At 37.8% G+C, this 24001-nt stretch overlaps 1 protein-coding gene across 1 annotated transcript; it reads left to right on the top strand.

Moving 5' to 3' along the window:
* The first annotated feature begins 11422 nt into the window (after positions 1-11422).
* On the top strand, positions 11423-21440 carry LOC104246963 (8-amino-7-oxononanoate synthase-like). Its single transcript, XM_009802879.2, has 11 exons — positions 11423-11850; positions 14058-14197; positions 14292-14399; positions 17052-17290; positions 17371-17412; positions 17706-17793; positions 18171-18304; positions 19612-19700; positions 20035-20185; positions 20275-20343; positions 21077-21440. The coding sequence occupies exons 1-11, from the start codon at positions 11637-11639 to the stop codon at positions 21201-21203; spliced, it is 1401 nt and encodes a 466-aa protein (XP_009801181.1). The 5' UTR covers positions 11423-11636; the 3' UTR covers positions 21204-21440.
* Positions 21441-24001: the final 2561 nt, after the last annotated feature.

Genomic DNA, 24001 nt, shown 5'->3' with positions numbered 1-24001 from the left:
CCCCATACATCAAAGATATCCACTTCAAAAATGGCATTCAGAGACATCTCATCTTTCTTCAAAATTCCACCCGCTCTTTGGCATTCGTCGCATCTCTTCACAAAATCACCCGCATCTTTGAACAACGTTGGCCAATAAAACCCACAACTAAGAACTTTCGAGGCGGTCCTCACCCCACCGTGATGACCACCATAGGGTGAGGAATGGCAAGCCTCTAAGATACTCAATTATTCCTCCTCCGGACACACCTTCGGATCACACCATCCGTTCAAATCTTGAACAAGTATGGCTCATCCCAATAGAAATCCAAACTATCCCATTTGAGCTTCTTCCTTTGGTTAGAAGAGAGCTCACATGGGATTATACCAATCACAAGGAAATTAGCAACGTCTGCAAACCATGGCATACCATTCACCGACACCGAAAGAAGTTGTTCGTTGGGAAATGAATCATTGATCTCTAGGCCATCACGAGGCTTCCACTCCTCCTCCAAGTGGGACAAGTGGTCCGCCACTTGGTTTTCACTACCCTTCCGGTCCACAATCTCCAAATTAAACTCTTGAAGTAACAAGACCCATCGCATCAGTCTAACTTTGGAATCCTTCTTCATCATCAAGTACCGGAGTGCGGCATGATCGGTATGAATTATGACCTTGGCACCCATGAGATACGACCAGAATTTTTCCATCGCAAACACAATAACCAAAAGTTCTTTCTCGGTCACCGTGTAGTTCACTTGAGTGTCATTCATTGTCTTACTCGCATAGTACACCGGATGAAACATTTTATTCACTCTTTGACCTAAAACCGCCCCAACCGCAACATCACTCGCATCATACATGAGCTCAAAGGGTAAGCTCCAATTAGGTGCGGTAATGATAAGAGTGGTGGTCAATTTATGCTTGAGAAGTTCAAAGGCTTGCATACATTTATCATCGAACACGAACTTGGCATCTTTTTCCAATAACTTGCATATGGTATTCACTACCTTCGAAAAGTCTTTAATGAATCTCTGATAGAACCCCGCATGCCCAAGAAAACTTCTAACTCCCTTGATAGAGGTAGGGGAGGGAGCCTTGAAATCATATCTATTTTTTCTTTGTCTACCTCAATACCATGCTTTGAAATTTTATGCCCACGAACTATGCCCTCTTCCATCATAAAGTGGCATTTCTCCCAATTGAGAACAAGATTAGTTTCTTCACAACGGGCCAAAACTCTATCAAGGTTTTTCAAACACTCATCAAATGAATCACCCACAACACTGAAGTCATCCGTGAACACCTCCAAGATATCTTCCACCATATCGGTGAAAATGGCCATCATACACCGCTGAAATGTAGCCGGTGCATTACACAACCCAAAAGGCATCCGAGAAAAGGCAAAGGTGCCATATGGACAAGTGAATGTGGTCTTCTCCTAATCTTCCGAAGCAATCAAGATTTAGTTGTATCCAGAATACCCATCCAAGAAATAGTAGAAGGCATGCCCAGCAATTCGGTTTAACATCTGATCAAGAAAAGGCAATGGAAAGTGATCTTTGCGGGTCACTTTATTCAGCTTGCAATAGTCCATGCATACCCTCCAACCGGTGACGGTTCTGGTATGAATCAACTCATTTTGTGAATTTGCAACCACGGTCATGCCACCCTTCTTCGGTACACATTGCACCGGTGAAGTCCAAGAGCTATCAGAGATGGGGTACACAACCCCGGCATCCAACCACTTGATCACCCCCTTTTCACAACTTCTTGCATTGCTTCGTTCAACCTTCTTTGATGCTCCAAGGAGGGCTTTGCATCATCTTCTAGAATAATCTTGTGCATACATAATGCGAGGCTTATTCCCCGAATATCAGGTAAAGTCCATCCAATTGCCTTTTTTCCGCTTTTGAAGCACCGCCAATGTGGCATCAACCTACATGTTAGTAAGACAAGAGAAAATAATAACTGGCAAAGTAGAACTTGGGCATAAGAACTCATACCTGAGGTGTGGAGGCAACGGCTTCAACTCCAACACCGGGGGTTCCTCAATTGAAAGCTTTATTGGTAGAGTCTTCCTATTCTCGAGATCCAAAGAGAGTTTTTTAGGCTCATAAGAGTACGAGCCCATTCCATGTAAAGCATTCACACACTCCACCCGACTTGCATCCTCATTGACATCAAGATTCAACAATACAGCCTCAAGAGGGTCCTCCACATTGATCAATGCATTAGTATCATCAACTATCACTACTGTGACAAGGTCTACAAAAGAGCACACATCGGTACTGTTGGGCTGCTTCATTGACTTGCACATATAAAAAATCACCTTTTCATCACCCACCCGGAAAGTGAGTTCCCCTGATTCCATATCAACTAAGGCCTTCCCAGTAGCAAGGAAAGGTCTCCCCAAAATGATAGAAACTTCATAATCCACCTCACAATCCAAAATCACAAAGTCAGCTGGCAAGATAAATTTGTCCACCTGGACAAGAACATCATCAATAATACCCATTGGTCTCTTCATCGTTCTATCCACAATTTGCAATCTCATGGAAGTTGGCCTTGGTTTACCAATACCCAAAGTCTTAAAAACTGAGTAGGGCATCAAGTTGATACTAGCCCCCAAATCACATAGAGCCTTAGCAAAGTCCGCACTCTTAATGGTGCAAGGAATGGTGAAAGCATCGGGATCTTCAAGCTTCGGAGCTATTGAATACACTATTGCACTAACTTGGTGAGTCATCTTTATAGTTTCACAATCCATGGACCACTTCTTTTTCACCAAGTCCTTCATGAATTTAGCATAGCCCAACATTTGTTCAAGAGCCTCCACCAAAGGTACATTAATAGATAAGCTCTTCATCATGTCAATGAACTTTTAAAACTGATTTTCATTTTTCTCCTTCGCGAGCCTTTGAGGATAAGGTGGAGGTGGCCTTGGCAAAAAAGCATTGGCTTTCGGCACAACCGGCTCCGGCATGTCTATTACGTGTTCCCTAGACGGGTTCACATCATTTTGAGTTTCCACCTCAGCATCTTGAATATCAACCCTCACTTCATCAGTCGCATTCTCATCAATCACATTTTCAACCACCAAAGGAACTTCATCTTCTTACAACTCAACATCATCACTCAAAATTTGCTTTTGTTTGGAGGCATTCACATCACTTCCTCGTCTACTCCTTATAGTTACCGCCATAACATGATTGTTCCCACCCTTTGGGTTTACTACTGTATCACTTGGTAGAGCACCCTTAGGGCGAGTATTCAAACACTATGAGATTTGGCCCAACTTAACCTCCAAATTCCTAATTGAAGTATTGTGGGAAGACAACTGAGCATCGGAATCCGCACTCTTTTTCATCATCTGTTCGAACATCATATCACTTCTCCCCATATCATTGCTAGAAGAACTAGGACTTTGGGATGGAAATGGGGGTGGATTGTTCGGTTATTGGTACATTAGGGGACTTTGAAAGCCTTGCCCCAGATTTCCTTGGTTGCCATTATTCCATCCACCTTGATTGTTGTTATCACCCCAATTGTTGTTATTACCATTCCAATTTCCTTGACTGTTTTGATTGTTGTTCTGATTGCCCTAGTTGGAGTTTTGATTGTTGCTCCCCCAATTACCATTGCCTTGTTATTGTTGATTGCCCCAATTGCCTTGGGGTCTCCATTGTTGTTGGTTGGAAGAATAGCCCCTTTGGCCTTGATAATTATTTACGTATTGCACCTCTTCACTCTGTCCATCATAACCATCATCTTGAAATCCACCACACTCATTGTCGAATTGCTCTGAATTCCCTTGGTTCTGTTGACCTCTTTGTCTTATTTTGTTGACAAGCATGTTAACACCCTCCATGGCATTCACTTGGCGAGGATTTTAAACTTGTTGCAATTGTGCCTTTGCTAGTTGGTTCGTAGTAGTTGTCAACTTAGCTATTGCCTGCCCATGATCATGTAACTCTTTGTCCAAATGAGTAACCGTGGGGTCACCCTGTGGCACATTGGCTATACTTTTCCAAGCAGAAGAAGTGCCAGCCATCTCATCAAGAATGTCACAAGCCTCATCATAAGACAGCTTCATAAAGTTGCCCCCAGCAAGTTGGTTCACTATACATTGGTTTGTTGTGTTAATTCCCCGGTAGAAAGTCTGTTGGATCATCGACTCAGTCATATCATTGTTGGGGCATTCCTTCACCATTGTTCTATAACGCTCCCAAATCTCATGCAAAAAATCTGTGGGCTCTTGCTTGAAAGCCAAGATCTTATCTCTTAATGCTGCCATATGTCCTGGTGAGAAAATTTTTGCAATGAACTTGTCCGCCAACTCACCCCAAGTAGTGATGGAATGGTTGGGAAGTCGCTCGAGCCAATCTAATGCATTCCCTCTAAGTGAGAATGGGAAGAGTCTCAACCAAAGTGCATCTTCGGACACATTAGTTTGCTTGCTCCCCCAACAGGTATCCACGAACCCCTTGAGATGTTTGTAAGCATTTTGATTAGCAGCGCCCGTGAAATACCCACGCTTCTCCAGCAATGTCAGCATCACATTGGTTATTTGAAAATTGCCTGCCCGAAATCGGGGTGGGACAATAGCACGTGCATAGCCTTGGTTCAGAAGCACTCGAGGAGCCACTCTTGGAGGTGGCGGAAGAGGGTCTGGAATATTGTCATTGGCATTAACATTGGCCTGGCGGCCTCTACGTTGTCCTTGAGGTACAATAGGCACCTCATCATCTCCGATATCATTTACCTCCTCCCCCGCAATCACATTTCCAAGAGGGTCATTGGCGTTGTTTGCTTCCATTTGGTACCTGAAGCTGTGACACACACAAATTTGAAAGAAGAACAATACACAAAACTAGATATACAGATAGCAAAAACCGTTAGCGCCCCGGCAACGGCGCCAAAAAGTGATCGAGGCCAACCCCGCACTACTATTGAGTAGCGAGAGAGGTCGAAGCAGCTTTTACCCGATGAGGTCGGGATCGACTTCCACTGGGAGCTAGATGTTGGAGTTGAGTGTCTATCTAAAGTGGAGTTGTGTATTTGTTCCAAATTACACTTCTAAACATTTTTGGATTTTGATTTTACTTATAATTGTATAATACTACGATGCTAAATAAAGTTAAGATTAGACTATTGAGAATTGATCAAATAGATAAAAGGTACTAGGGTAGTGACTTTCTCCTAGGTGGTTAATTAACGGATTCTTGAGTCTAAGGCTAGATTGTCATATTTTGGGGAGTATGATATAACCATTTCACGATTCTACTCACTCTACACCTCTCGGTAGTTCAAGTAATTTTTCCCTAATTGACTTTCTCAAGTCCAATGGGGTATGCAAATTTGTGCAAGCAATTGAGGTTCAAGTCGGGTATTACTATCTCTAGGTTTAACCCTTTAATTGGGGCTATCAATCTCTTGAGTACGCCCCAATTCCTTGTTGGACCAATTTCAGAGACTTAGGCTCTCTTTCTCAAGAAGAGCCAAAGTCAACTAAACAATAACTAGTGTTTGCAATCACTAATTCAACAATTAAACATGAAATTAGTCCAAATATCAAACACTCATAGTCAATCAAACCCTAAAACACAAGACCCATCAATTACCCACACTAGGGTTGAGCCACAACCATGGGTCTAACTACTCATAGAGAAGAAAACAAGGCAATAGATGAAGAAAATCTCATAATAATTAATTGCTAAATTAAACTTGAAGATTCAATGTTGAAATTAAGCTAAAATTACTCAAAATAGGTAAAAGAAGTGAAGTCACGAGCGCAGCTCTGAGTACAAAACTATCTAATGACCTAAAAATGAAAAAAGAAGCTATTTATACTAAGCTAAAAATTCTGGACAAAAATACCCCTGCGGGGCGTACTAATGCTCTGGACTTGAATAATCAGCTCTCTGAACTTGGGCAATGCGGACCGCACAGAGTCGAGTGCGGCCGTGGTGGCTTCTATTGCGGTCCGCACAAAATGGACCGCGGACCGCATTGGGCTTCAACCTTCAAACTGGCAGTGGGTTTCAACTCTCTGAACCTTGGCTCTGCGGACCGCAAGAAATCGAGTGCGGCCGTGGTGAACCCAATGCGGACCGCACAAAACCCTTTGCGGCCACATTTCCTTATGGCCTGAAAAGCAACCTCTCTGAACTTCACTTTTACGAACCGCACAGAATGGTGTGCGGCCGCATTGGCCCTGTTCTGACTGAACTTTGTCTTGTCTTGGTACTTGTGCAAGTTTCACTCCTTTTTGAGCTGGTTTTTGACACCTTGTCACCTTGTTGATCAAACCTGCAATCAAGCACAACTTGTGAGCCTTTGGGACTATTTTGTACACATTTCTAATCAAAACTTAAGCAAGAAGGAGTGTAAAATGCATCATATTCACTAGTTATCACATTCTGCGGAGATGCCCCCAGCTGCCCGCTCCGTTTCTGCGCCTTCTCTTCCGCAAGTGCGGTCTCGCTTCTACAATGAAATGACCGCATTTGCATTCTAAGCACTTCCCTACTAAAATCGCATTTGCGCCCTTCTTATCCGCTTCTGCGGCTCTGCACCTGCGACCCAAACCTCGCAGGTGCGGTTACACCACAAGGCAGTTGCTTCAGCTTTTCTTCAAAGTCCAAACTCGATCCGTTTACCATCTGGATTCCACACGAGGCCCTCGAGACCTCAACCAATTATACCAACACATTCCAAAACACATTACGAACTTAGTCTATCCCTCAAATCACATCAAACGTTAAAACCATGAATCGCACTCCAATTCAAGCTTAATGAACTTTTAAACTTCAAATTTCTACATTCGATGCCGAAACCTATCAAATCACGTCCGGTTGACCTTAAATTTTGCACACGGGTCACATTCGACATTACAGACCTATTCTAACTTCCGGAATCGGAATACGACCCCGATATCAAAAAGTCCAGTTCTGGTCAAACTTTCTCAAAACCCTTCAAATTTCTAACTTCAGCCAAATGACTCCAAAATGACCTATGGACCTCTGAATCCACTTCCGGACGCGCTCCCAATTCCAGAATTACCATACGAAGCTATTTCCAAACTTGGAATACCAAACGGCCATTGATAACATTGAAAATGCATTTCAACCCAAATTTATGAATCTCTTCCAAAATGCTAACTTCCACATTAGGCGTCAAAACGCTCCCTGGTCATCCAAAACCCGATCCGAACATACACCCAAGTTTGAAATCATTATACAAACCTGCTCGAACCTTCAAATCCCAATTCCAAGATCGTTTGCTCAAAAATCCAATCTTAGTCAATTCTTCCAACTTAAAGTTTTCGAAATGAGAATTTTCTTTTCAAATCAACTTCGAACTTCCCGAAATGAAATTCCGACCCCGCGTATAAGTTATAGTACCTGAAGTGAAGCTGCTCATAGCCTCAAACCGCCGAACGATGCGCTAGAGCTCAAAATAACTAGTCGGGTCGTTACACTACCCTTAGATTTACGCACCAGACTTCTTTTTGTTCTCTTCTTTTCTGAGCTCAGAGAACTCGGGGCCCTCTTCCTTTTCTTCTCATCACCCTTCCTCATAGCAGGGGACTCGACGGGTACATCATCGTCTCCGGATGGAGGACTCATGGCAACACCTTGGAAAGACCTACAAAGGGGAACAGAACAAATAAAAACTCAACGACACGAGAAAAAAATCAAGTATTATTTCGCACGGGAAAGGAAACTCATCGTGAGAACGGGCCTCCCACTGACCCTTCGAAAGCTCGTGCCATGCACGCTCGTAATATGGTTTTTGGAACACAAGGCCCTTGACCCACTCCTTGAGTCGAGGATTTGCATTCGGAACCCGGGCAACAGCTGTATCGATAGCAAACATCGATAAGAAAGGAGAAAGAAGAGAGTAAAAATAAAATTTTGGGAAAAACTAAGCTTTACTTACGTTTTGTGTTCCACTCCTCGGGGAATGGCATGTCCTCGGTCGGGATCAAATTCGAGGTCCTCACTCGGATAAATCGGCCTAGCCAACCTCAGTCTCGATCATCATCGATGCTCGAAAATAGAGTTTTACTAGCTCGGTGAGCAAGTTTGATCAGTCCCCCCCAGAAGAATCGGGGACTGTATAGGCGAATAAGGTGATCGACAGTAAACGGGCATCCGCCAATCTTGCAAACAAAGAATTGGAGGATAATGAATATCCTCTAGAATGAGGGGTAGATCTGACCAAGACACACCTCGTACCTTTTGTAGAATTGGATGATCACCGAGTACAACGGACCCAATGTAAAGGGATACGTGTAAACACTTAAGTATCCCTTAACGTGGGTAGTGATATCTTCTTCGGGGCCGTGGACCACCACGTCTTTTCTGGCCCAATTGTAGTCTTTATGACTGTAGGGAGGGTCTCTTCAGTGATCGAGCAAATATAACTCGATACCTTTTCACCTCGGCCCCGAACGGGAGAATGTTTTTCAACTTTACAGTCGGCGGTCACCAAGCACCCGCCAGGAATAAACGCTTCAAGAAGAGGTCGCCGCTGGTTCCTCGCCGCCCAGCCGTGATGAAGAGGTAGTTTCTTTTTGTGGAACTATCTTAAAAGTCTTCGCCATTTTTCTTTTGAATAAAGATGAAGGAGAGGAAGTTAAAAGGTTACGCTTAATGGTTTGGAGTAAAGACAAACAAGAATTCTTGCAATGACCTCCAGAAATATGGGTACAAATGTTAGAGAGTGAAAAGATTTTTAAGAACAAGAGTAGAAGAGGTTTAGATGTAAAGTTTGAATGAATGAAGGATGGAGTATTTATAGTTTTCAAATGACGGTTCAAAGTTTGTAGTGATCGACAAGCAACTGACGAACATTTAATGCCATTAAGACGTGACTGACGAGACGTTTCATCCATTTTTGTCGTTTATGACGCAAAGTATCGAGTCGAGGATTGGGGCTCATATCGTTTCACGTCATTTACACTCCGAAAAATAAGGGGACTATCTGTATACGGTCATAATCGGGCTCATCTGTTGCATGACAGGTCGAGATTAAAGCGTAATGAATTGGAGATCGACCCCGGATTCCATCGAACCAGGGTACGAGGTTAGAATACCAGTCTTCAAGATTACCGAGTCAATGACCCCGGAATCGACCCCAACTCCGAATGAGCTCGAGGAAACATTGTCGGACCAGATAACGGAAGGTCGAAATATCCGTAACCGTTCGGATATCACGGCGAAAATCTCGACATGTATCAATGAGAAACTGGTTAATTAGCAAATCATGTGATCTTTTAGCTTTTATAGAATTTTACATAAAGTAGGATTCCCCCTACTATATAAAGAAGGTCTAATTATTTGTAAAAGACATTGTAACACGCACCCCAAAGCATTATAATATCATTTTCTTTCTGCAAGCTATTGTTCTTCTGTATCAAATATCATTTGAATCGTATTCAGTTCGAGCGAGACCTACTTCTCAGGGCTATAACTATTCAAGTCATACGGTTTGAATATATTTATCATTGTTCGCTTTATTTATAATTCATTTTATCATTTTGTGTCAAATTAATTCACGTATTCTTAAAACTACTTATAAATTCAATTGTTATCCAATTTTGAGGGCAAACAAGCAACGACTATTTAATCTCAACTAAAGTATTTCAACACATACGAATTTTTTGTTTCTATTATTCTATATTCTTTTTAAATAAGAAAAAAGTTAAGTAAAAATATGAGGTTAAAGTATTTATTCATGATTATCTTTTGTTATTATATGTACTATCACACTTATTATTTCATAATCTTATTCTTTTACTTGTTTTAAACTTTATGGTTATTCTTCAACTGCATTATACTAGTTACGGGACATAAAGTATTTATTGTCCTTTCTCGAGAAGAGAATGACTAAATAATAAAAGAATTACGCATTAGAATGTTTAACTATATGAAATATTTTGCTTCTTAAGTTACAAAGAGATTAATTAACGAAATAAAATAATGAATTTATACATTTATATGTTTATAACTAGGGGTGACAATTTGAGCCTAAACTCATCTAACCCGCTCAAAGATTAATGGGTTGGGTTACAAACATTTTAGCTCATGGGTCAATTTGGGTTGAGCCTAAGTTAACCCATTATATTTTATAGCTCATTCTGACTCATTAAGTAGCCCAAATACAACCCATGAAACTCACCCAAAACAAAAGGTATCTCAAGCCAACTTATATAGAAATTTATTTAGTTGCCCCAATTTTACTTCTTTTTTTTTTTTGTATTTTTAATTTTATGATCTTTTGTTTTTCTGCACCATCCACCCACCCTGCCCCCTCCCCTCAAAAATAAATTTTTTACTTTTTTTTGTATTTTCAGTTTTCTTTTTTTTTCTGCACCATCAACCCTCCCCCCACCCCAATTCAACAAAAAATTTACTTTTTTTTTTATTTTCAATTTTCTGTTTTTTTTTTCTACACCACCCAACCCCGCAAAACCCCCCTCCCCTAAAAAAAAATTTAAAACATGGGTCAAGTTAGGCGGGTTGGGTTATGACCCATTGTTTAGCCCATTTTGACCCAGCCCATCTTAGCCCAAGTACACTTTGGGCTGAGTTGGGCAATTACCCATTTATTGACCTAACCCATCTTGACCCCCAAATTCAGCTCAACCCGCCTATTTGTCACCCCTACTTATAGGGAGAAATTCAAAAATAGCCAGATTTACAACTGGTTCGTTAAAAAATAGTCCAGTTTCAAAAGTAATCGAAATTTAGCCACTTTTTATGTAAAGATAAATCTGAGCGAAAACACTGTTCAAAACCCGAAAAATACGCTAGTATATTATACTAGAGTTCCAGCATAAGTATGCTTGAACTCCTGCATATTATACTGGAGTTCCAGGATAATTATGTTGGAACTCCAGCATAATATGATGGAGTTCCAGCATAAGTACACTAGAAGTTCCAGCAAGTATAATTGTCCAGTATAATATACTGGAGTTTGGAGCACCGGTGCTCCAGTCTCCAGTATATTATACTGGAGTCAGCAAAGTATACCGGTCCAGCATAATATGCTGGAGTTCATACACAGGTGCACCGAACTCCAGTATATTATGATGGACCGGTCTCTGTTGCAGCAAAATAGTGGCTATTTTTCATTGACTTCGTAAACGCTGGTTATTTTTGAATGACCAGTCCGAAAACTGACTATACCGTGCTATTTTTACCTACTTATAACTTATTAAGAACGAATTTTACCATTTCATCAAAAAATTAATACCAAGAAATGAATGTTATATTCAAAATAAAAATTACATGATTAATAGAGCCGAGCAAGTCGTGTCAATCTCATTGAACCCCAACTTCGATTCAAAACTTGATCGAGCTTTATCATCAAAACAAATCGAGTCGAGCCGAGGGGAGATCTACAGTCCGAGTCGATTTAACTCTCCTCGAATTCTCCTTCATGTGACATGGTGATATTATTCCGTATTGAGTTATTAGTAATCTAAACGTACAAAAATCGCAAAAGAGTAGGTTAACAACATAACATAATAAACCTTGATTTCCTTATCTGGCTCTATACATACTGAACCTTCTCTTCTACTGCCCAACTCCTAATAACTGAAAGCTCAGCACATCGCTCTTCACGCCCGCCATTATATTGCTCGAAATGGGCTCGTGGAACGAATGGGTTGAGCAAGTAGTAGAGAAACTGGACTCCCTTAAACTCCTTCGTTCACTTAGGCCCATTCACCTCTCCGATGATACCAACACCGACGGGTTTGAATTTTTCGATGGATTGTGCCAGTGGGATAGAGCCTCAGTTGAAGTAGAGATTTCCGAAACCACATTCCACAAATGGCTTCTAGATATTCCCTCTCCTGGTATAATATCTTTTTTTTTTTTTTGCTCCTTCTTTTGGTAATTACAATTATGATCCTACTCCTCTGTTGCGGAATTTAACATTTTAACTTGGCGAAACAAAATATAAATGTATAATGGTTGGAAAGTTAGTTTGATAGGTCAGAATCTTTAAAATTTGAACAGTTTAATAAATTCAAATTATTGACAGAAGGGGCGGTCCGACGAATTTTGTGGCCTAGCGACAAACTTTACGAGGGCCTTAACTTTTAAATTTTTTTATTATTTATTTGAAGTATATTTTTTTTGCTTTTCTTAGATACATAGTTATTAATAATTCTCTTATAATCATTAACTCCTAATAAGTATTTCTCAATTGACAATATAGCTAATCCATTTAACCTTTCTTGTGACATTGTTGTTTTTAGCTAAGATTTTATTAATTTTAATTTTGAAAACTTCTTTCTGCTGAAGCAACGGTAACATGAATTATGAACATTATTCCATTAACAATTTAGGCATTTGGGAAAAAATTAAATCTTTTTATTTGATTAAGTGTATCAATTAAACTGTTATCTTCTAATTGTACTATTTTCCTTAATATTTTTAATTCAGAAAATAAATCTAAACCATCAATATCGAATTGATTATTATGCTTTAAGGAACATTCAAGATAAGGCAATATTTTTTCAAATTTCCAACGTCTAGTGATCTTAGTATTTACTGCCAAATAGAAATCCAACAATATTTTCATATGCTTCGAATTGTTCAAACCTATTTTGAAGTGAAAAAATAGCCTTGTCTATTATGTATAAAAGTAATCAACTCTTCGAAAGATTTTGAAATTTCATTATCAACATTCGCATCAAATTGTTACTTCCTATATATCACACGTTTCTTGCGAAATTCAGGTTTGATATTCATTTCAAGTGCAATTTCCTTGGTAGAAATCATAGCAGTTGCAAATCCTTCTTCTCTATATTTGTTAAAGAATGAAATCAAACGTTTTCACTTTACAGAAATCTTTTTTAAACTTATACATAGTCTATTAGGTGTAACAAAAAATGGGGCCCCCATAAATATAGGGCCTAAAGCGGTTGCTTTACTTGCTTTATGGAAGGACCACCCCTGATTGCCGGTTTTGATAGTCATGTTGAAGTGGAATAGTGTCAAACATTTTGGGACATCATGAAAAAAGTGTTAGATAAATTGGTATGGAGAAGATGGTAGCTTCATTTCCCACCTATAGCCTGTTTGGCCAAGTTTCTACAATCAACTTATCATGAAGTACACTTTTTGTAAAAGTGCTTCTCGAAAAAAAATACTTTATGACTTTTGAGCAACAATTTATGTTTCGCCAAGCTTTTCAAAAAGTGATTTTAAGTGTCAAATTATGAATGAGGACATAAAAAGATTTACTTAATAGTTAATATTATTGAAAGTAGATAAACAATTTCAAATATTTATTATGAAAAACTATAATAAAGTTTTTCATTTTTATTAAGTAAAATATGAAATAAAATTGAAAAGTGTTACTCTTTCAATTGTTTAAATATATCACAATTATTCAATAACTATAACAGTATTCACCCCAAAAGTCAGAAATCAATCCTAAAAATAAAAAGAAATACATATACATTAGGAGAATTGTGTTTAGAATAGCTAAATATTAGGTTATATTGAGTAGGGTTATTTTGGTATATATAATTTTTATTAAGGATATTTTTGCCAAGAGGAAAATCAAAAACAACTTTTGCTTCTGCTTTGGGGAGAAGTTATTTTTTTCAGCTTCTCAAAAACAGTTTTTGCCTCTTCTGAAAATCATTTTTTTTCCTCCTAAAAGCTTGGCCAAACAGCTCAACTTTGAGAAAAAAAACACTTTTCGCCTGGGAGCAGCTTGGCCAAAGAAGCTACTAATCGTATCACTTGTGCATGCTAGTTCTTTTATAAAAATAAAAAAAAATGACGGTGGTGCCCGGGCTAGCTTGCGCACCTCGGGTACGATGACCTCCCCCAGCAATGTTATCGGGTAACTTTTCTCACCAAGGCTTAGGCAGACTCGTGAGTGTTAGTTCTAAAAAAAATGCTATAGAATGCTGTCTTTAAGAAAAGCTACAAGTTTTACTAAAAAAAGTACTTTGCAACACCGCAACTCTCTAATTATCTTTTATGCATTATTATAACTGCCTGAAATATTCTGCTCATAGCTTTTCTTATCAATGCTTAATAGGAGATGACCTTGGTGGTACTGGTGCAGCTGATACTGAAGCAGGGGTATGGGGGGGAAGATTCAGGAAGTTAATTCTATTCTCGTCAAATGATTATCTGGCGTTGAGTTCTCATCCAGCAGTTATCAAGGCTGCAACACAGGCATTCTAATTTACGCCTCTTCAGCTTTGCGTTTATTGATGAATTTTTATGATGTTATTATGACAGTTGACTAATTGGTTGTGGTTGTATTCAGGCAGTCCAAAAGCATGGAATGGGTCCAAGAGGTTCTGCACTAATATGTGGTTATACAAGTTATCATCGATCATTAGAGTCATCCTTGGCTGAGTTGAAGAGTAAGGAGGTATAGTCTTCTTCATTAGTCAACCCTTTGAGGATGTAAAATTAGACTTGGTGAACTAGCTTAATTGGAAACCTATCTATCAGTAAAAACATACTAAGTAAAATGCAAGAGCATGTAACGCGATAGCGACATTCCTTATTTTCCTTTGTATCTTTTCCTTGTGGAAGTAAGGCATTAGCTTAGGAATTTTAATTATGAATCAGAGAACTCAGAAGCTCTTTTTTTTTTTGTGGTTTCTTATTGACTCATTGATTTTTAGAGTAGCAAGAGTTGGACTATTTCTATCTACATTTGTTACTGTTAGCTTGTACGATTAGAGAATGCTATATGACCTTTATAGTGATTTTGAAATCAAACAAATTGGATGTGTTGTTCATGTCCTTCATTGATAGTTAATGATGCAATCTTTAATAAATTTAGACTGCCTATAGTAGATGATTGAATGTCTGCCTGTTTGTATGATGCTCAGCGGATTTTCCTGCCAATAAAGGTCATCTTCTTGATCTTTTGTCTCTAACATTACCCCAGTTTAACAAGGCAACCTTGTTCTTCCATCTTACACCTGTATTCCTAGCTTCGATTACATTCAACTTCTCATAAAACAATTCAATTCCCCAAACATGCTAATACACTCAAGAAATTCTTAAAGAAAAGGGCAATGATATTTTGCTTATAGTGGGGATGTATCTTTCCTTTCTGTTTTGGTTCTGGTTCTCTTGGGGCTGGTAGGGGAGAAATTCATAAAATATGATGTATGGATGTAAGAGATTGCACAAAGTGGAGTTGATTGCTCTAATCTATTTTAGAATAGCAGAAAACAATAGTTGGCATGAATAACTATGGTATTAGTAGGTGGTAGCTAGAAGCTGATTGGTTATTTCGTAATCTCTATCAAGAATTAGGATTGGACTGTGATAGTTGTGGCGGTTAATCAATATTTCTGGGGTTTGAATTTCAAATTGATATTGTATCATTCAAGTTGATGGGCAACTGATTGTTTTCTATTTTCACAATAATAGCAGGTTATTTTCCATGATAACAGAAGGATGGAGAGAGAGAGGGAGAGGGAGAGGGAGAGGGAGAGGGAGAGGGAGAGGGAGAGGGAGAGGGAGAGAGAGGGAGGGGGAGGGGAAGGGGGAGGGGGAGGGGGAGAGGGAGGGAGAGGTTATTAATAGGTGGTAGCTAGAAGCTGATTGGTTATTTCGTAATCTCTATCAAGAATTAGGATTGGACTGTGATAGTTGTGGCGGTTAATCAATATTTCTTGGCATGAATAACTATGGTATTAGTAGGTGGTAGCTAGAAGCTGATTGGTTATTTCGTAATCTCTATCAAGAATTAGGATTGGACTGTGATAGTTGTGGCGGTTAATCAATATTTCTGGGGTTTGAATTTCAAATTGATATTGTATCATTCAAGTTGATGGGCAACTGATTGTTTTCTATTTTCACAATAATAGCAGGTTATTTTCCATGATAACAGAAGGATGGAGAGAGAGAGAGAGAGAGAGAGAGAGAGAGAGAGAGAGAGAGAGAGAGAGGGAGGGAGGGAGGGAGGGAGGGAGGATACGATCATGAAAAATGACTTTTTCCTTGCCACAGTATTTTTCTTTGGGAAAAGGAAAATGACATTTCATTTTATTGATAAATGTTGACAATCCAACCTGCACTTCAACAAGGCAGGTTATTTTCCATGATAACAGAAGGACGGAGAGAGAGAGAGAGGGGGAGGGAGGGAGGGAGGATACGATCATGAAAAATGACTTTTTCCTTGCCACAGTATTCTTCTTTGGGAAAAGGAAAATGACATTTCATTTTATTGATAAATGTTGACAATCCAACCTGCACTTCAACAAGGCAGGTTATTTTCCATGATAACAGAAGGACGGAGAGAGAGAGAGAGATGGAGAGAGAGAGAGAGGGGGAGGGAGGGAGGGAGGATACGATCATGAAAAATGACTTTTTCCTTGCCACAGTATTCTTCTTTGGGAAAAGGAAAATGACATTTCATTTTATTGATAAATGTTGACAATCCAACCTGCACTTCAACAAGGCAAACCGTCCTCTCTCTCCAAATTGACTTTTGAGAAAGTAAGAAGCACATCCTTGTGTTTGTATGTGACTAAGGAGGACTCTCCCAGAAGAATTTATGACCCCACCAAGAGAAAAAGAATAAAAAAGAAACTATCAGTTTATCAGATTGTTTCTGAAACTGTAGAAATTCGATTTGTGTGTTTACTTTTTTTTAGGCTAAAGACGATATTCATGTTTTATGTTTATCAAAATTAAGTTATCATATCTTGCTGCAAAATATTCTCAAATTAGGGACCAGTTGTCACTAACTTGATGGTGATGGACTACTAAATCATATCTGTCTGATTTGTGTTCCCTCTATTTTTATACTGCTAGTATGCTCCCTCTATTCTTATACTGCTAGTATGCTGTAGTACGTATTTTTAAAGTTTCTTAATCATCATCTAGGACTGTGCATAATAATAAGATGAGTGGATGTATTCATCGTATTCGTTGGAATGTTTTTAACTAGTGATGGTTCTAAATTGAGATTATTATTGAAAAAAGCTGACACATGTACACTTTTACAGTTAATAACTGATTCAAACTGATGCTTACTCTCTCTGATTTTACATATTAGGATTGCCTTCTTTGTCCAACAGGCTTTTCAGCCAACATGGCCTTTATGACAGCCGTAGGCAATGTTAGTGTGCTCCTAGCCAAAGGCAGTCAACCTTCAATAGATGAAAGAGTTGCCGTTTTTTCTGATGCCCTGAATCATGCATCAATCATTGATGGTATACGACTAGCTGAGAAACAAAAAAGCATAGCTGTTTTTGTCTATCAACACTGTGACATGCGCCATCTTAATGAGTTACTGTATGATAATTTTTCATTTGGTTTTCTACTTTCAATGGATGTTATTTTGTATTTCATTTGTATATTTTTGTGTTTAACAGAACTAATTGCCCAATGAAGAAAAAGGTTGTCATTACTGACAGGTGAGCGATGATCGGAATTTTCACTCTTATCAATTTCTTCTGAGCTGGCATGATCAAGAAAAAACTTGAAACAGAAGGAAGAAAAAGAAGGAAAAAATAAGGGAAAGAATAAAAGAGAGGGCACCAATCAATTTTATAATGACCATACAGAATTGCATTTCGTAGTAGCTTCTTGTGTGATCATTTTAGCTGTCAAAGATGGAGCACTGATGGATATGTAGGAATTGCTGGATCATTTATAATAATTGATTTAAATTCGTAAGTTCATACTTAATTTTGTTCTTTGTTACCAGCTTGTTTAGTATGGATGGAGACTTTGCACCACTAATTGACCTTGTGAAACTCCGCAAGAAGCATCAGTTTTTGTTGGCAATTGATGATGTAAGTCCTTAAACTTCTGGTAAGAAAAGTCAGAGTTTTGTCTTATTTATTCCTCAAATCTTACATTGGCTGTAGATACTTACTTTTCTCCCCGATAAACATCCATTCTGTTTCTTCATTGGGCAGAATAGCACTAATGAAATAGTCATAGATTTCAGAATTATAATCTCCATGTTCATACTTGAGTCCTTTTGTCTCTTGACATTTCATCCTTTAAATGTAATAGTTTATGGCTTGCGCATTTTATTTCTATATATTGTTTGATTTTTTAAAAAATTTTGATAAGGAATTTCTACTTATTGCTTAAATTGATTTGACTATGATATGCCTAATAATTATAAGGAGTTCTGCTCTCTTTTTTCCCCACTCAACTTTAGGCTCATGCAACATTTGTTTGTGGAAAAACTGGTGGTGGTGCAGCAGAGTTGTTCAACTGCGCAAATGATGTGGATATTTGCATGGGTACTCTGAGTAAGGCAGCAGGCTGCCATGGTGGATTCATAGCATGCAGGTATTACTCTAAAAAGAATAGTAGAATGTACATGTGTGTGTATGATATTATGATATACAACAACAACAACCCAGTAAAAATCCCACTAGTGGGGTCTGGGGAGGATAGTGTGTACGCATACCTTATGTCTGGGGAGGGTAGTGTGTACGCAGACCTTACCCCACCCCGAAGGAGTAGAGAGGCTGTTTCCGAAAGACCCTCGGCTCAAGAAAACAGAAAGACAAAAGGAAACAATATTAGTATCACCATGGAAATCATAGGAAAAATAGGAACATGAAATCCAGAAGAAAAATGCAAAGCAAAAGCGATAGCTAGTAAAATAGGTCCTGCACTGAAAACCGAAATAGTAAGACACAACATTGCCACTAGCTATCTTAGACAAAAACCCTACCAGACTAGTCTCACAAAGGTAGGAAGCAAGGCAAGACTCGACTACCTCCTAACCTACAACCCTAATACTCGACCTCCACAAAAAAAATCACGTAGCTCAGAGTTATTCATCCAAAAAACCGGAAGCAAATATGATTCAAGTCTCCGCATGAAAAATGCAAAGATATGTATCATACAGCAGATAGGAAACATCAAAGTTGGCAGTAACACAAGATGGCAATATGTCAAAGAGAGTATACTGAATGCTGTTCCAAAAGATATTATGTGCCTCCAAACTGTGAAATTTGATGCAAAGGAGGAGATTTTGGGACTAAGCGCCAGGATGAAGAAAGAGAAATGAAATACCAACCTGTTTGATATTATGATATACACACACATAAATTCTTTTTTATGTTACTTCCGAGAAGATCGCATGGGTCTCCTAAATCTAATCCTCAGTTGATTAATTTGTTAAAAAGACTAGAGTCTTCAGTTTAGGAGCAATACCTTGTTTTTCTACTGCTGTGAGTTCTAAGATTGAAATCAGTTGGCAGTTGAACATCATTTGGGGCCAGTCTTCCTTCATTAATCAGAATCTAAAAATAGACTTGTACCAGATGATTTTTCTTACCTTTCGTGGATCTCTCTGGAGTTTTGGATCTATACCTCTAAGTTCAAATAGAAATTCTTCCCCACAAAAGTGATTTCTCTTCCTATATGTTTTTGGCTGCTTATTTTATTACACTAGGAGTTCTTTATCAACCAGCAGGATATGTAGTAAAGATGGATCGGCTCTCTCTTTTATGAAATTCAAATTCCTTAATGATACTAAAATCTTCGACTTTTATGCACAATTTAAGAAGTGCATTTACTGTTGTTTTCGATTGGAATTGTCGTTTAATCATCTCTTTTTTGGGGTTGAAATGCTAAATGAACAGCAAGAAATGGAAGCAATTGATACAATCCAGGGGCCGCTCTTTCATATTTTCAACTTCTACGCCAGTGCCCATAATTGCTGCTGCACATGGTAAATCTACCAAGTGGAATGGACATTTTCATCATTGCTTTATTTGAGGTCATGGATGAACAGAAAAATGTTTTGATAACCGTGGTTGCTGACTGGTGTAGATTTGTGTGGCACGTTAGACAAAATTTTAGTGTTTCTCATTACCATAGTTATGAACAAGATCCTTTTCTTATTCTGCTTGTCACAAGTAAAGCAAAAAATAAAATAAAATATCTTAAGAAATATGAGGAGCAAAAAACCTGAACTAGGTAGGAATTGAGACTGGTACACAATTTTCCTATCTTTACATTTGATGTGGCTTATTTCTACATTGTCAATGATGTAACTTATGCAGCTGCTGTTATTGTGGCAAAAAAAGAGATGTGGCGTAGACGAGCTATATGGAACAGGGTTCAAGATTTCCGCGACCTGACGGGGATTCCCGTTACAAGTCCCATCATTTCCCTTATAGTGGGAAGTGAAGCAACAGCCTTGAAAGCTAGCAGGTTTCCCTCTGTCTTTTGAGCGTCTGTCTGTCTTTCTGTTTGTCTCTCTATTTTAATCTGTTCCCAAAGATCTCATTTTTACTAAACAGGCATCTTTTGGAATTTGGCTTCCACATAACTGCAATAAGACCTCCAACAGTGGCCCCCAACTCATGCAGGTTTGTTGCTTTTGTATAGCTTTCTGGCATAGTAGTGATCTCTGTTGTTTGTAATATCATCCTCTTCATGGCAATTTTTGTTGAATCATTTTCTGTTAATCTGGTCTCCTTATTTTTTCAAGTGGGACTTTGGGTGCTTTTCTTGCATTAGGTAGTTCTGCTTAAGGAACTTTTGATGTAGCTATGCTTGACTTATACATATCATATAACCTTATTGGGTTGTTGCTTGTATCTTGCCTTCACCCCCTAGCCAAGGAGATAAAGTTCACAAAATAGAGGGTGTGCAGTCACATTGGCCTATGAGCGACAAATCTTACACCTACCCATGAGCTATCCGATAACTTCTAACACAAAACCACCTTCCTTTTTTAAAGAAATTCCGATCTGATAATGCATAGCAATGGTTCCATTTTGTTTGGTTGCAAGTTAGTACATCGATACTATCGGTAATTTTGAGGTAGTATCAAGCTACTTTTTGGAATTTTACTCATGCTTAATCAAACATGGTTGAAATTTGAAAGATTGTGTTTTCATGTGCAATTTTTTTATTCTGAAGGTATGAGGTAGAGTATTGTTGCAGTTTTTGGGTTGATTCAGTTGGCCAGTTTCAGGATATTATTAAAACTTTGATCCATACTTCCCCTCAGAATGCATATATGTACACAGAAAGATATATATTCAACTTTCTAATTTTTCTTTTTACCTTTCTTATGAACATTATTACTTTCGTCAGGTTAAGGATAACTCTGAGTGCAGCTCACACATTAGATGATTTAAGAAATCTCACAGCTGCGCTGTCTCAATGTGTCAACTTCAGCGAGATTGGATTCTACTGCACAAGCTGGAATGCCCGCCTTTAGTTTCATTATTTGTGTTGGATAATTTGTAATGGTCGTATCATGCAGTGGTAGGAATTAGCCAAGTGTCGTGCATTTTTTCCTGGTATTAACATGGTTGCTACCCACAGCCGATGAAATTCAGCAGTTAATGGAACTCAATAGTTGACCTGCACCTATTGGAGAATACAATGTTTGATATTTTTGTTGTAAAATTATACAGTAATTACTAATATGAAAATTTAAGTAGTTTAATTCAAATTTCTAAAATATTTTTACCGTTAACGGTAAACAATCCTTTTCCCTTTCTTTCTTACAATATTTTTGTATTTTTTTCCTTTAAACTTTAATATCATCTAAACTAAAATAAAATTATAAAATCTACTTTTAAGTGTTTTGGAGGCTCAAAATTTCGAGAGCCTATAAATCAAGGTTCTACTAGCCTCTCCCTCTTGAGCTACGCTCTAGTATAGTCTCAACTAAGATAAGACAATAATGACAAGATCATTAAAGGTAGTGAGTGTGTCATTCAGTTACTAAATGTGAATGAAACTGATTGAACAACATATTCATGGGGCACTACTCAACGGAACTAGTGGTCTAAAACCAAAACATATTAAAATATCGTTAAATTTCTATCATAAAATCCATATAATAATGGAACACAGAAAAAGATTGCATGGCTTTGATCTAGTGGTGAGAGCACCACACAATCACACATGATGTGTGGGTTAGGCGTACGGTATTGAACTCACACACACAAAAATATGGTATTAAGTGAGGGATTTTTTTTGTATATATACAAAAAAAATATTATCTCGTTTTAGCTATATTTTCCTATTTACAGAAAGTAACTAATTTTTTTTACAAAAAATATACAAATTCTATTAACTCACTCAATCATACATTTACCAAATTTTTAAAAATTTAATTTTTTTTATTAATATATATCTTTTATGCTAAATGTTTGAGCAGCTAAAATATCTTTGAAATAGTGATCGACTTTTATACCCTTAAATATTTGCATAATTTAAAGATCTAGTTGTAAATTTCAGTGATGAAATTCTTTTTCAATTTAAACTTTACATATGACGACCCTACAAAGTTGCTAGATGCTAACATGTCATCAGCATGATACGTTCTTCGTCTTACCCACACTACTGACACAGCAGTGCATGTCAATTAGGGGTGTACAAAGAAAACCGACAAATCACACCAACCCGATAATCCGAGTCAAACCGAGAAAAAAAACCCGATTATGGTTTGGTTTGATTTGGTTTGGTGTTGGAAAAAAAACCCGATCATAATTGGTTTGGTTTGGTTTTAACTAAAGAAAGTCAAACCGAAACCAAACCAACCAGACATTACATATATAAAATTTTTAGATATATTTAATATATAAATATACTTATTGTGATGTAATTTATAAATATTTCTTAAATTTTTTCATAATTTTATCTTTTAAGGTATTATTTCAAGGTTGGACTTAGAACTTTTGAAAGTTTAAATAAGTTTTATAGCCATTAATATTAGTAAATTATATAATTCTAACAAAAGCCCAAACCAAAATTAAATCAATACTAATGCTAACAAAAGATATTTAATTCAATACCACGAACGGAAATGTATTGAATATCTATTTTTTGTTTTGCAATAATTTAGATAAAAATGCATAACCTATCTTTATTTTTTCTTTAGCGTTTAGTCATGTAATTAATACTCCCTTATTAGTCTACTTATTTTAGCATGATTTAGTACTTTTATATTATATTTATTTTTTTATGGCTTTTTAATAAGCAATATTTATATTATATAATTTTATTTTCTTTATTGTTGAATATTTTAGGATAATGCCATGACATATCTCATATTTTGTATTATTTTCTTAGAAAATACTGTAAAAATTGCACGGGACGCCGTATTTGGTCGCCTCCATTTAACCTATACCGTTTTTTTAAAAAAGTTTTAACTTGTACCCACTCTTTAAATAATTTCAGCCCCCTTTCTCTTCCTCCTCCTCAAAGTTATATCCGTCCTCAATCCGATAGTTCCATTAGAAGAAATTCAAAGCTTTTCAGCTTTTTTCTTGTCTTCTCCTGCAGCAAGGCTTGACGACCTAATGGGTAAAAGTAAATTGCTCTAAACTCTTGTTGTCTCTTTCTCTTCTGTTACTGTAAGTGTAAAACCGTATCTTCATCCAGAAAAAGATATCGAAACCAGAAAAAAGAAGGAAAAAACAGATTACATATGTAGGTTTCTAAAAGTTTACATCAAGTTCTCCCTCAGACCAAGAAAATCAAGGGGAAATGAGAAATATTTGATAAAAGAGTATACAGAAAAAGAAAAAAGACATAAATAAGAGACAAACCTTCCAACAAGCTGAAAAGATATATGGAGCATTCACAATGTAGTAGGCTGAAGTTCAACTCTAAGAAGGCTGAAGTTCGCCAGTTACAAACAAAAACTTCAGCTCTAGAGCTGAAGTTCGCCAGTTACAAACAAAAACTTCAGCTCTAGAGCTGAAGTTCCCCAGTTACAAAACAAAAACTTTAGCTCTACAGCTGAAGTTTGACAGTTACAAAACAAAAACTTCGCCAGTTACAAACAAAAACTTCAGCTCTAGAGCTGAAGTTCGACAGTTACAAAACAAAAACTTCAGCTCTAGAGCTGAAGCTTACAAACAAAAACTTCAGCTCTAGAGCTGAAGTTCGCCAGTTACAAACAAAAACTTCAGCTCTAGAGCTGAAGTTCGACAGTTACAAAACCTAAACTTCAGCTCTAGAGCTGAACTTTAGGCCTGCTACTAGAATGCTGAAGTTTTG

The sequence above is a fragment of the Nicotiana sylvestris genome, chromosome 5, assembly GCF_000393655.2.
Source record: "Nicotiana sylvestris chromosome 5, ASM39365v2, whole genome shotgun sequence".
In the NCBI taxonomy this organism is placed as follows: Eukaryota; Viridiplantae; Streptophyta; class Magnoliopsida; order Solanales; family Solanaceae; genus Nicotiana; species Nicotiana sylvestris.
The sequence above is the reverse complement of the archived record's forward strand: the minus strand, read 5'-3'. Positions and strand labels throughout refer to the sequence as shown.